Raw genomic sequence first — 13,251 nt, 5'->3', positions numbered from 1 at the left:
ATGACTCAATGGTTTACTCATTTATACTCGCTTGTGTGTCCTATTCGTTCCGCAGGCCTTGTGTTTGACCCGTGTGCTAGCCTATTAGCCACGTTATAACTGACTTGTGATGATTGCCCTTGTTTGATTGTATTGAGATTCCCAGCCTTAGTTAAAGTGGTCAGTTTTTGTTCAAAATATTGAGTCATTGAAACTGAAACAGTGCATCCCGAATGGAGGCTGCAAACAATGTACCAGGCCAGCTGTGATTTACAACCTGATAGCAATATTTTTTGGACTACCAAGAAATGTATTGGTGAATTATACAAATCATGCATTGAACTGCATCCGTCTATTCTGCCAACAATGTCTTACTGTATGTCATGGAATTTTCAGTCAAATATAACCTATTTTTAAAACCTCTTATAAAGTTGGTTTTGAAGCATGAACTGGAATTTGATATTTTTTTACTGACATTATGATTGTCTGTTTATTTCATATCTGCAAAGTAGTTAAAAAGCTGTCAGTTCAACTTTAACTGTTGGTGGCAGTGGCTAACCATAGGATGGATTGCAGTCTCATTTGTAACTCATTTGGGTGAACTATCACTTTAAAATAGGACTGTAGAAAATCCTGTCTAAAGGTGGTACTCCAAGAGGGTTGCCCGCTCACCCCTGATCTACAGTGCATTCGGAAAGTATTCAGACCCCTTGACTTTTTCCACATTTTGTTACTTTACAGCCTTATTCTAAAATTGATTAAATAATTTTTTCCCCTCCTCAATCTACATACAATACCCCATAATGACAAAGTGAAAACAGGTTTTTAGAAATGTTTGCTAATTTATAACAAATAAAAAAACAGATACCTTATTTACATAAGTATTCAGACCCTTTGCTATGTGACTCAAATGTGCTCAGGTACATCCTGTTTCCATTGATCATCCTTGAGATGATTCTACCACTTGGAGTCTACCTCTGGTAAATTCAATTGATTGGACATGATTTGGAAAGGCACACACCTGTCTATATTAGGTCCCACAGTTGACAGTGCATGTCAGAGCAAAAACCAAGCCATGAGGTCGAAGGAATTGTCCGTAGAGCTCCGACACAGGATTGTGTCGAGGCACAGATCTGGGGAAGGGTACCAAAAAATGTCTGCAGCATTGAAGGTCCTCAAGAACACAGTGGCCTCCATCCTTCATAAATGGAAGAAGTTTGGAACCACCAAGACTCTTCCTAGAGCTGGCCGCCCGGTCAAACTGAGCAATCGGGGGAGAAGGGCCTTGGTCAGGGAGGTGACCAAGAATCCGATGGTCACTCTGACAGAGCTCCAGAGTTCCTCTGTGGAGATGGGAGAACCTTCCAGAAGGACAACCATCTCTGCGGCACTCCACCAATCAGGCCTTTGTGGTAGAGTGGCCAGACGGAAGCCACTCCTCAGTAAAAGGCACATGACATCCCGCTTGGAGTTTGCCAAAAGGCACCTAAAGGACTCTCAGACCATGAGAAACAATATTCTCTGGTCAGATGAAACCAAGATTGAACTCTTTGGCCTGAATGCCACGCGTCACGTCTGAAGGAAACCTGGCACCATCCCTACGGTGAAGCATGGTGGTGGCAGCATCATGCTGTGGGGATGTTTTTCAGCGGCATGGACTGGGAGACTAGTCAGGATCGAGGGGAAAAAAGTACAGGGAGATCCTTGATGAAAACCTCCTCCAGAGCGCTCAGGACCTCAGACCGGGGTGACGGTTCATCTTCCAACAACCCTAAGCACACAGCCAAGACAATGCAGGAGTGGCTTTGAGACTCTGAATGTCCTTAAGTGGCCCAGCCAGAGCCCGGACTTGATCCCTATCTAACATCTCTGGAGAGACCTGAAAATAGCTGTGCAGCGACGCTCCCCATCCAACCTGATAGAACCTAAGAGGATCTGCAGAAAAGAATGGGAGAATCTCCCCTAATACAGGTGTGCCAGGCTTGTAGTGTCATACCCAATAAGACAAATATATATATATATATATATATATATATATATATATATATATTCAAATAGCCTAATTACACCAGAAAAAGTGAAATAATAAAAGTATGGGGAAAAACAGTAGTGTTCTTTCTGCGATAAGCAGACTAATTGTACTATATTTTAGCCCATTGTAGGGGATGGGAATTGTTCTTACTCAGCTATTGTGAAAGACCAAATACATTTAATAGATGATAAAGTCTCCTGAAGACAAGATGATATAGCTTAAATCTGCACCGCCCTACACCCAACCAAAATTATATTTCAATCTATTGTCCCCCCAGTGCCCCACTAGAATCAATTACACATTTGGGTTCACAATTTGTTTGGGCAAAATAATGTTCATAATACCGTTATCAGGTTACCCTACCAAAATTCATGCTGAATGCTGCCTTTTTGTTGTTACAGCATAATGAACCTAGTGGTAAATTGCTAATGACCAAACAAGGTGAATATAAGGTAGCCTATGGATCTGTGCTCATGCAAGTGGTGGATTGAATCACTTGTAGTAGTCTATTTAAGTGATAATGCCAGAGAAGCCGGTGTTTGGAGGATATATTGGCATGGGTGTTGGGCCTGAGACAGAGTCGAGGGCCGGCAAACCGTGCCAATATATCCTCCGAACACTGGCTTCGATGGCATTATCACTTTTATACAACGGGTTACCAACATATTCAAATAATGATTGACATATTTTCATAAATGTTATTTCATCCTTCCACAAGATATAGTCCCGACAAATCTAGGGTTGCTACCCAAGCCGGCTGTTCGTCCGTTCTATCGGTTCGGTTGCCAGTCTACCCAGTCGTTCAGTCTTGGACGTTTGTTCTAAATGTTCCATTGCCATTCTTGCTGGCAACGTTCTTATCCCTTACTTGCTAGCTAGCCAACTATGGCTAACTTACAGTCACGTCAAACAGTACAGCCAGAATAGCTGCATTTGCGTTTGTTTAAGCTGTTTTCTAGTGACATTTATTTGGACACATAACAATGAGCTAATGAGGCGTGATTTCGCCTGGCATAGAAAATGTGCTCTCTCGTCAGGACACTGTTGTTCAGAGGAGCTAGCCAACAACACAGCTAACACAATCACTTCAAACTTCTTTTCAATTGACATTTCTTTGTATATATCCATAAAAATGATGCCAGCTGATTCATGATTACAACTGGCTGAGAAACACTGCCTGCCTGTCTCTCATCCCAACTCCCGACACATTCATTACTATGGGACAGCTGGAGATCAAATTTCAATATTGAAACAATGTTGCAAATATCGGAGAGACAGACTGCAAGGTTTATACAAATCTCCACTGTTAAACTAAATGTTAGTCTAAATAGAAATGTGAGATAATGTCTAGATGTTTTTTTTGGTGGAGATCAAGTTCATAAATTGCCTGGCTGGGCTGATGAGACAGTGGATTGCGCAGTCAGAAGGAACTGAGTAAATAGGCATTTTAACGTCAGATTTAGTCGGTGGTAACTTGTGGATTATAAACTGGGTTGTTTGAGCCCTGAATGCTGATTGTCTGACAGCTGTGGTATATCAGACCGTATGACAAAACATTTATTTTTACTGCTATAATTACATTGGTAACCAGTTTATAATAGCAATAAGGTGACTCAGGGGTTTGTGATATATGGCCGATATACCACGGCTAAGGGCTGTGTCCAGGCACTCCGTGTTGTGTCGTGCTTAAGAACAGCCCTTAGCCGTGGTATATTGGTCATATACCTCACCACCTCTGTCCTTATTGCTTAATTATCACATGCTGTCATAAGGAAGCATTCTGCGCCTGGAGTGACAGCAAATTAATTAGTTGACAATTGTGCTGCTCTTTTGACAATTGAGTTCATAAACTTTGATCAGAGCGTAGAACGAACATGCCTGTCCAGTCTGCCGTGGCTGCACTCTATTCGTGAGGGGCGTTTCTTTACAAATGCGCATCCAATCGCCTTGGTCCCATACCCTTACTACAGTGGTTCCCAACCTTTTTTCACTCAGGCCCCCCTTCCAGTATTGGGGAACAATCACAAGCTTCAATCTGCCGTGGTTCACAGTGCGGTTGTAGAAAGATTATTGATCTCCTGGGTGAAGGGTCGTCACTAGTTGCCACAAATGACTAAACCCCGCCTATTTCTACAATTTATCTTATTAAAATCAGATTTTAAACCTAACCTTAACCACACTGCTAACCTTATGCCTAACCCTAACCTTAAATGAAGACCAAAAAGCATATTTTTGTTTTCATGAATTTTTTTACGAAATACACCTATCCAATTTTGACTTTGTGGCTGTGGTAAGTAGTGACAACCTGGGTGATGCTGCCGCAGTTACAATGCTATTGATGTAGAATTGCAGGTGCATATGCTCTGATTTCAAAATTATTTGGAGGCACTGTTGAAAAGTTAACGTACTTGATTAATTAGAAAATAAGAGCAGTACTTTTTTCAATGCGTGAGAAATGAGAGATGTGATTAGTGTGTGAAGAGGGTCAAATGCGTGTCTCACACCCATTACGTGAGAGTGGCCAGCACTGCATTGTTCATGATGGTATCTTAAAGCTGCAATATGTTAACTTTTTTGGTGACTTTGTCGGAGCTTAGGACCACACGTAGTGGTACTTAATCGGCAGACCTAGACCCTGTCACACTGAACAAGCACAGTCATCCGACAACCGTTTACTACCAAAGAATTTGGGACGGTAAAATCGTGGCATAAGACTGCTAAAATCATACAGTCTGCGGGCCTTAAGCGGTGCTTATAGCTGAGAACCCTTGGGATAAAACATAATTACTTGTTAATGCCTTAGATTCTTGAGAGCAAGCTAGCTAGCTATGAGTTTCAGTTTGCATGTGGGTGTAGCCCCCACATTGCACTAGCTAACTGACTCACTTTCCTTCCCTAAATTTAACTTGGTTACTTATTTTTCTCTGATTGTAGGGAAATCCTTCAGTAAGAGACTCAAATGACCTCAAACAGTAGGCCTAACTGTGCTGCTATTCTGAAAGGTAAATGATGTGTACACATTTCATGGTTTGAATAGCTTGCCTAACTAGCTACAGTTTGTTCATGTATTTTCTCATTTTTATGTGAATCAAGTATGGGGTTTTGATATTTTCTCTAGATGTTGTTGCCTACGTTGATGTGTGGTCATCAAGTAAAACAGAGAATTACTCCAAACCATTCATCCAGCAGCTGCAGGATATGGGAGCTGAGGCGAGTTACCCTTTTATAGCTACACTGCTAACTAATTACACAGAAGTTTGTTTTTACTATGTGAAATTTCACATTGTGATTTTCCCTGTGTAATTCCAGGTATCAAAAACCTTCAATAAACAAGTTACCCACGTAGTCTTTAAAAATGGCCATCATGCCACTTGGAATAAAGCCAAGAAGACTGGTGTGAGACTTGTGTCTGTCCTTTGGGTGGCCAGGTAAACCTCAAGCTTCATTTCAGTTTATATGCTTTTTTTCCTGAAAGTGCATCGTCATAGCAATGACGACGATGTATCTTCAATATATTTTGGTCTGCGTGATGACAAGTCAGTGATATTACCATTTTGTTGTTTTTGCAGTTATTACATCAGCCACAAGATGTCACTGACAGACAAATAAAATAGTTGGGCGCTCTGTTATCCTATCACTCATGTTGTTTTGGTTTATTAATGCAGATGTAAAGATGATGGTGAACATGTTAATGAAGAGTTGTGTCCGGCATTAAATGATGAAGTCAATCCAGCACTCAAGAAAAGGGTGATAAGCAAATTTACATTTCTTTGCTAGGTTAAAATAATTACTGTACGTAACTTTTCTTTGATTACTGTCATCAACTACTTGGCTGTCTATAGTTAAACCATATTTACTTTATTTCTTCATTTATTATATAGTTGAGCAAGGACTTTTTGCCTAAAAACATGAATAATTAGGCTATGGGTCTAATTAAGTATTTTTTTATTGAAAGGGTCTATTAAAGTTTTTCTGAGATTCATCCAAATCTAAAATAATTGTATATATTTTATTTCATACAGCATCGTTGTATGCAGCCAAGAGACACCCCTGAGAGAACCCCTGAGAATGACAGGCGCATGAAGAAAAAACTGGACAAGATTATCAAAGACCTAGTACCAAAATCACCTCTTAGTAAGAAATCTCTCTTCATGTCTGACATTTTGTGTGTGGATGTGGTTTCATATTGAAATGTATTTCTGTTTAGTTACAGATGTGTCCCCTTACATTATTGACGAAGAGAACGGAATAGTTTTCAGCCCTTCTATGAAAAGGTCTGACTCCATGGCACAGCGCCTGAAAGAAATGAGAGAGAAAAGGGAGAACCTCTCCCCGACCGGTATGTTTTATGTGTGTATGGCCAATTGTTTGATGTGTATAGTATGTGTAGCAAAACATGGGTCAGAGTCTAATGTGATAGAGCTGAGTTATGTGGCAACTCTAGTTAATGCTTTCTCTCAGCTTCACAGATACAATCTAGGTTATCACCTGAGCTCAAGACTTCTCTTGGGAATATACCATCCCGCTCTTTCTTGCAACAACTGTGTAAGTACTTGGACATAAGATGCATTGACGGTGTCAATTAACATATATTATATAATATTATACATTTCAGTATCTTTTCTTATTCTCATAATGGCATATCTTTCCCTATGCAGATGAAGAACCGGATGATGACTTTAATGCATCTGTTGGCTCAAATAAGACAGATGGAGAGAAGCAACATGAAGCCACCAGTGAAACACAGCACAAGAAAGACTTTCAGAAACCTTGGATGTCACCTTGCAGCGTTGTGCCGAGACAAAAGACAAGTAATTTACCCAATTCACCGGCTAAAGAAAAAGCAAGTAAACAAGACAAAAATCCTAAAAGGACCTCAATCAAAAGTGATGGCATCAAGAAACACATCTCTTTAGATAGTCCATGCCGGGATGACCTGCCGAAGGGTAGCAAGAGTGTGCAATCAGTGTTTACATTTGACAGTTTCGTAGTGGGAAAAAATAGACGATCAACCAGCAGAAGTAACATGGCAAAAGTCATACCACCTGTTAGGAAAAGCAGAACACCACAGTCCCTTCCAGAAAGTAAGCCAACTGCTAATCTGGAGATTTCTAGTTCTACAATTTTACCAGAAAAACTCAATATGCCTCATCAAACGTCCGTAAAGATTACCAAACTGAAATCAAATGTGAGCCAACGAAGAAAATCCTTGCTTCCTGCCTTGGCAAGATCTTGCACTGTCTCAAATGACTCTCATGCCTCCTCCTGTGCATATGATGATGAAAATGATGGGGTATTTGAGGACTTCTTCTCTCCAGCTAACAACCCTCGGAGACAACAAAGTCTCCTTTTGCCCAGCTTGTCATCACTGTCCAAGGTTCTTGTTCCCTTTGAACTGGAGCCTCCGCCTAGCCCTGGGAAGAGGAAGAGGGGCAGGAGTGAAACCACAAGGTCTGAGTTAGTCAGTGCCAAAAAGAGAAAAAATGAGGTGCCAATTGTAAAAGAGACATCCAGTGAGTCCAGCAGTGTAAGTAGCGTGTTGGATCAACACGAGCACCCACACCAGGATACAAAAGGACTTGCATCCTCCGAGGACAATAATACAAAGCAAACTGTGACTAAAAGAAGTACGCAAAGCACATTGTCATTCTCTAGAGTGCCTAAAGACTCAACCGATGAACTGACTAGTGCCCCTGAGAAGTGGAGCGCGTCAACAGATCCCACGCACCTTTCAAAACCAAATTTGACAGCGGCCAACAAAGCACTAGATAAGCAAAACAGTTCGTATCTCTTACCTCGGCACAAGGACAATCGAGGGAAAAGTAGCCCACGTTTGGAAAGTATGTGAATTCTAAAACCTAAATACTACAAGATGTTGGGATGTTACCATGTCATCAATTTAATCAATGCAATGGCATTTAAGAGATTGTTTTAGCATGTTTTACTAATCAATATAACTGATCAACATGAAACACCTTAGACTCAGGTAGTAATAATGTGCTGTAGAATTGGCACTGTGGTTGTTCATGGTTTCATTATCCACATGAATATTTACAATCTTTTCTCTGCAAGTGTCCCAAAATGGGGTTTTATTACAGCAACAGCATAGCACTTATTAGCCACATCAGAATTATTACCTTGATCAGTATTTGTGAAGCAAAGGCTGAAAAATGTTTACTTTTACATTGGAAAATGTTTGGCCATGTAAGTTAATCATACTGTGTTTTAGTATAGCCTAGTGTCATTCCAGCACAAGTGGAAAATTAGATTAAATTAACTGTTTTAATACTGATGTGATGGTACATTTTCTAATAAACCGATGTTAACCTTTCTTTCCAGAATGACCTTACTGACAATATCTGTTCGCATGATAGCCCCATCGCACAGAAACACAAGTGAATCAGCATTCAGCAGGAAGAAAATGCACCTGTGTGTGTGTGTTGTTTGTAACATTTTCAACATTTTCAGTTGTAGGCAGAGGAACTGCATATGCTGCAGCAGCTGGTGTCACAGACACAATTTCTGACAATTTAAGCAAACAGAAAAGACAAGTCAATGTGGTGGACAAGAGTATGGACAAAAATACAAAGGTAACCATCTTCTAAGTTGCTGTTGTGGTGTTCGCTGTAATTGTTATAGCCCAGCATTTAAAGACGTTAAACATACAATAGCATTTTCAACAATGTTATGGTTTAGATATATTTCTTAGATATTGATTAACTTGACAGTTTGAATTAAATACTACTTGGAATTAAATACAATTCCTAAACTATAAACTTGTCCTCTATCGCTTGGTGAAACCAAACCGTGGAGGAACATTGGCATCTTTTTGCCTTTGTGTTCCATTCCTTTTGAATACAGCTGCTCAGAAAGTGTGCAGTACACGCATGAGTATTCATGAGTAGTCTTTGAAGCTGCTGCCACAGGGGCTCTGTCTGTAGTCTTCAGGGGTTCCTGTGTGTTACCTCCATGTTGGTAGCACAACATCCTTGTCTGTGAAAATGCACCTGGCTCAGTCTTTGTGTTCTCTCAACCTGAACAAAACTTCAGCTTTTAACACTGGTGAAAATGGCTTTCATCTTCCCTACGAATCTTGTTTGAATTCCCATGTGAACTGTATGAATGAATGAAGAGCCCACGTAAGAAGATAACTCATTATGAGGTTATGGAGTGCTCTTTTTGGATTAGACTCAACCCCCCTCAGCATCTGGACAAAGGTAGTCTTACCAAAAGCGGAAAGAAGTCATGTGCAAGGGCAACATCCATGACATAAACCACTTTTAGCCTCTTTGTTCTTCAGACAGTATCATACGTATCAAACTTAAGACAATCAGTTTACTGAGGCACTAGAGTATAGTGATTTTAAGACACAAAGTCCTTTTAAAATAACTCATGTTTGGTGAAAAATTGTTTGGGTTGATGAAGCATGGCATCTGATGTGTACTTTGTTCCCTTAGCAGCAAGGGGAGTTGTCCTGTATGTGTATCATGCAGCATTTGTATGATACCCTAAAGTAGAAATGAGTACTTGGCTCTATAAGATGGCATTGTGTATGTGTCCTTAAAGAACTTCAGGAAACATGATGTCATAACCACTTTATTCATAGCATGTAGCCTAACCATGTGATTGTTGAAGTTTTTCAATGCACGGCAATTGCAAATTAAGTCACTGTTCAATCGTGACAAGTTGTAATCTGTTCTTTATACCCTCAAAGGTGATTTTCAGTTGAAATTGGCCATCCCAGACCCCCAGATGGATTAGGACAAGGGCCTATGGAAGTTGACCTCTTTCACTGTATGAATAGGGCCTGAGTCATTTCAGTTTGCATAGACTGGCCATCAAGGGGACCTCGTCATATCCAAAAGAATTTCCTTCATTTGTGCAAGGCCCATTGAAATGGAGCCTGGTGCAACAGTTCACACCAACTCTTTGTCTCATGTTTATTTAGTGTGGACCCATTCTTCAACTGCTGCAAGAACATGTCCATTGCATAAGTGAAGCCAAAAATTCCCCTTGAGGAACCTTCAAAACGTAGCTGTTGAAATTCCTCATAGTTTGTTTCTGGTTGAAGGAGTGAAAAGTGAATAGAACTGCTAGTGCTTTAGGGTTGTTCCCTCTAACAGAAAGTCTTTGTGGCCTTTTTGAAGTCTGAAAAGCATTCTCTTGCTCAGTAGCACACAAAATTGCTACTGAAAACATTGTTTCCCCCTGATAAACACCTTTCTTTGGTATTAGCAACTGCAGCATTATTTTCCATCTCACTTAATCAGCATCCATCACAGTGGTAATGGTTTATGTCCATCTTAAAGATAAGTAACTTATTTCAGCACTGAGCTAATCCTTTGTGATTAATGATGACCCAAACCATGTCATGCTTTACTAAAGAAAGCTGAGAACCTTTTTCAACCAATGATGTGCATTCATATAGGGGTTTTGGGTGTGTTATATGTCGGGTATGGTAGATTAAAAGGGTTATTTTGTCATGGAGGCTCTAGGTGGTGTTGAAAACCTTCAAATGAAAAGCAAGGACTATTTTGTATTTCTAACACCGTTATTTATTTGAGTCATGATGGCCCTCGGATAAAATGTCAAATAATCCTCAGCTCAGTCAATATACTGTGTTAACTTCTTCTCAACCTAATGCCTGTTTTAAACCACCTCAACCCCTGCCGTATGCTGCCTGTTTCCAACCCCTGCATTGCAACCTTTTTATTAGTGATCACACCTGGCCACATATTGATGTCACGGGCACCCTGTTATGCCTGTAAAGCAGTCATATATTGGGCTGTTATGCCTGTAAAGCAGTCATATATTGGTCTGTGTACTGGTGGGCTGTTTTGGCTGCCCTCTGCTCAGGAGGCCTTCACCCCAGACTTCCTGCTGGGGGACTGGAGAGCGGTTCCTGACAGGAAAGAGCCTGGTCGCCCTGTCTGTCTCTCTAACTGGCACTCAGGTGTTCAGTGCTAATGGCCTGCTGTGTGGGGGGGCCACTGCACTGTGCACACATGATATGGATGGGACAGAACCACACTAACTAGGTTGATAATTCTATTTCAATACAGATGCTCTCCAGCCTGTTTATCACTGTTCATGGCCTTGGGTTTCATTTCCTCTTCACACATCAAATATGCAGATATCCGGCATGTGGTGTTCTTTTGAAAATGAGCGAGATACTGTTTACCTATCCAGAGCTGTACCGCTGTGTTGCCCCTCAATATCAACAATGGAACGCAATAAGGAAACTATTGAAAACTGATAAAGCCTTTAACACTGCTATTATCCCATGGTAATTTTTTAGGTGTGTACTTTGTATTGAACCTCACTACATGCTAATGTACTCTAAAGTGCATATAATTGGTTTACATTTGGTTGATTTTTCATTTCAGACTCTAAGGACATTAGTTATGACAAGCATGCCCACCGAGTAAGTATATCCAACTGTATGATACATCCACCTTTTGAATGTTAGACAGATTATCATTTGATAGTGTCTTGTTGAATTCAATGCTTTGCTTTCTCAACCTAGGTATTTAGAAATCCCATTTCAGGTTTTCCTCTTTTGTCCTCTGTTTCCTCAGAAAGCAGCACACAGTGACCCAGGTGGTAAGAGCTCTGGGTGGGTTCTCAGTGGTGGACCAGGTGTGTGAGAGCACTACCCACGTGGTGTCAGGGAGCCACCGGCGGACCCTCAACATTCTCCTGGGCATCTCCCGTGGCTGCTGGATCCTCTCTTTTGAGTGGGTATGTATGTTATTTGTGTGGGTCTTTGGCAACGTGAATTAGCTGATTTAGATTTTTTGAATGTTAGTTGAAGAACACAACGCTGTTTAGCACACGTTGTACTGTAGATTGTACATTACACATGATTTTGCCATCCATAAACTCCACAGCTCAAGAATCTGGCCAATGGTAAACTCTGGTAATTTTCCCCTAAACAGATTTTGTGGTGTTTGGAGCAAAGACAATGGATTCCAGAAGAACCATATGAACTTTCAGATCAGTTTCCAGCAGCACCTGTAAGTAACTGAAGATTCTGCTAATATTGTACACCATTCTTATCTAAACACACAGCTGGGGTTAAATTGGTTAAATCTATGCTTTTATAATGAAATAGTCTGGTCAGTTTACCATCTTTTTGACTATCATATGCTACAACTGTGTCTAAGACCTGGAATTCCAAACAGAAGGAAGTGGGTTGGAAACCTGCTAATTTTATTGCCATTCATTAATTTTCAAGGCGTTTGTTTTTTATTCCGGCATCCTGTGTCAGATGTGGATGTTGCCTCTTCCTGTCCTCCTCCATTCATGAATCTTTGTCCTGCATCTGTGAAGGGGAAGGGGTGTTTTGGTATAGAATATGTCTCATCACATTTCCTCTTGAAATCACACACAGTTCTGTTGTGGCGGCCAAAACAATCCACCCATTCCCTAAAGGCTCTTGATGAGCCAGACCATTTGATTTGAGGGGGGCCATTCAGCATTTTTACCTTACACATACTCCATATGTGCTGATTCCTCTCTTGTGGATAGTGTTGAGGCAAATAGCTTCCTGGCAGTTCCTGCAAAACGTCTGATATTGTCAGAGAATCTAACTGAATTGAAAGTTAAAGGCATGGTCTGGCTCATCAAGTATGAAAAATGTATGCACTCACTAACTGTAAGTCGCTCTGGATAAGAGCGTCTGCTAACTGACTTAAATGTAAAAGTAAAGCAGAGGCATATGACACATCAGACATTAAAACAAATGCTTTATGTTTTGTGTTAAAGCAGAATGAAGACATAAGAACTCTAGGTTGTAGTTTCAACATGATTGGAATTAAGTTCTAAAGTCTATTTGTTTGCATTCCTAACGTTGACAAAACCATTCTCCATACTCCACATAGAAAAAGTCCCAAGTAGACTAATCCTGCTCATACCACCAGTCACTTAGAAGAATTAAGTGAAAAATAACGTGGTCCCGAATGTTCACAAAAGCATGGGTGAAGTTCATTACATGAATAAGTTATGACCATAAATCACATTTATTTCTACAGTAAAACAATTAAATTAGATTGATAAATATAAGCAGATATGCTCCATAGTACTGGATAACTTGTACAGATTGGAGTCATGACAGAGTATGTAGTAAGTCAGGCAAAAGAGGTGGAAGTCGAAATAATCAATCGATTGTGTAATCATGGAAAAAGTTGAACACACTTTAGAATTTGTAATAGATATCACATTTGCTTGCATAATTAGGT

The 13,251-nt window shown here is 40.4% G+C and overlaps 1 protein-coding gene across 4 annotated transcripts in view; it reads left to right on the top strand.

Annotated features, from left to right (window-relative positions):
• mcph1 (microcephalin 1) overlaps positions 1 to 13,251 on the top strand; it is a 65,703-nt gene that overhangs the window by 17,931 nt on the left and 34,521 nt on the right. For 3 of the 4 annotated variants that reach the window (XM_041888194.2, XM_041888189.2, XM_041888182.2), the window contains exons 2-13: positions 4,946 to 5,013; positions 5,130 to 5,221; positions 5,321 to 5,439; positions 5,677 to 5,758; positions 6,034 to 6,145; positions 6,219 to 6,350; positions 6,473 to 6,556; positions 6,670 to 7,851; positions 8,480 to 8,601; positions 11,398 to 11,435; positions 11,590 to 11,752; positions 11,950 to 12,027. In XM_041888194.2, the coding sequence (XP_041744128.1) occupies positions 4,971 to 5,013; positions 5,130 to 5,221; positions 5,321 to 5,439; positions 5,677 to 5,758; positions 6,034 to 6,145; positions 6,219 to 6,350; positions 6,473 to 6,556; positions 6,670 to 7,851; positions 8,480 to 8,601; positions 11,398 to 11,435; positions 11,590 to 11,752; positions 11,950 to 12,027 (2,247 nt within the window). In that variant the 5' untranslated portion in view covers positions 4,946 to 4,970. Of the gene's footprint in view, positions 1 to 4,945; positions 5,014 to 5,129; positions 5,222 to 5,320; positions 5,440 to 5,676; positions 5,759 to 6,033; positions 6,146 to 6,218; positions 6,351 to 6,472; positions 6,557 to 6,669; positions 7,852 to 8,479; positions 8,602 to 11,397; positions 11,436 to 11,589; positions 11,753 to 11,949; positions 12,028 to 12,281; positions 12,643 to 13,251 lie in introns of those variants that run through there. The other variant, XM_041888203.2, reaches the window with a different exon arrangement.

This window comes from Coregonus clupeaformis, chromosome 1, assembly GCF_020615455.1.
Source record: "Coregonus clupeaformis isolate EN_2021a chromosome 1, ASM2061545v1, whole genome shotgun sequence".
Lineage (NCBI taxonomy): Eukaryota > Metazoa > Chordata > Actinopteri > Salmoniformes > Salmonidae > Coregonus > Coregonus clupeaformis.
Note: the sequence above shows the minus strand (reverse complement) of the source record. Positions and strands in the feature narration are given on the sequence as shown.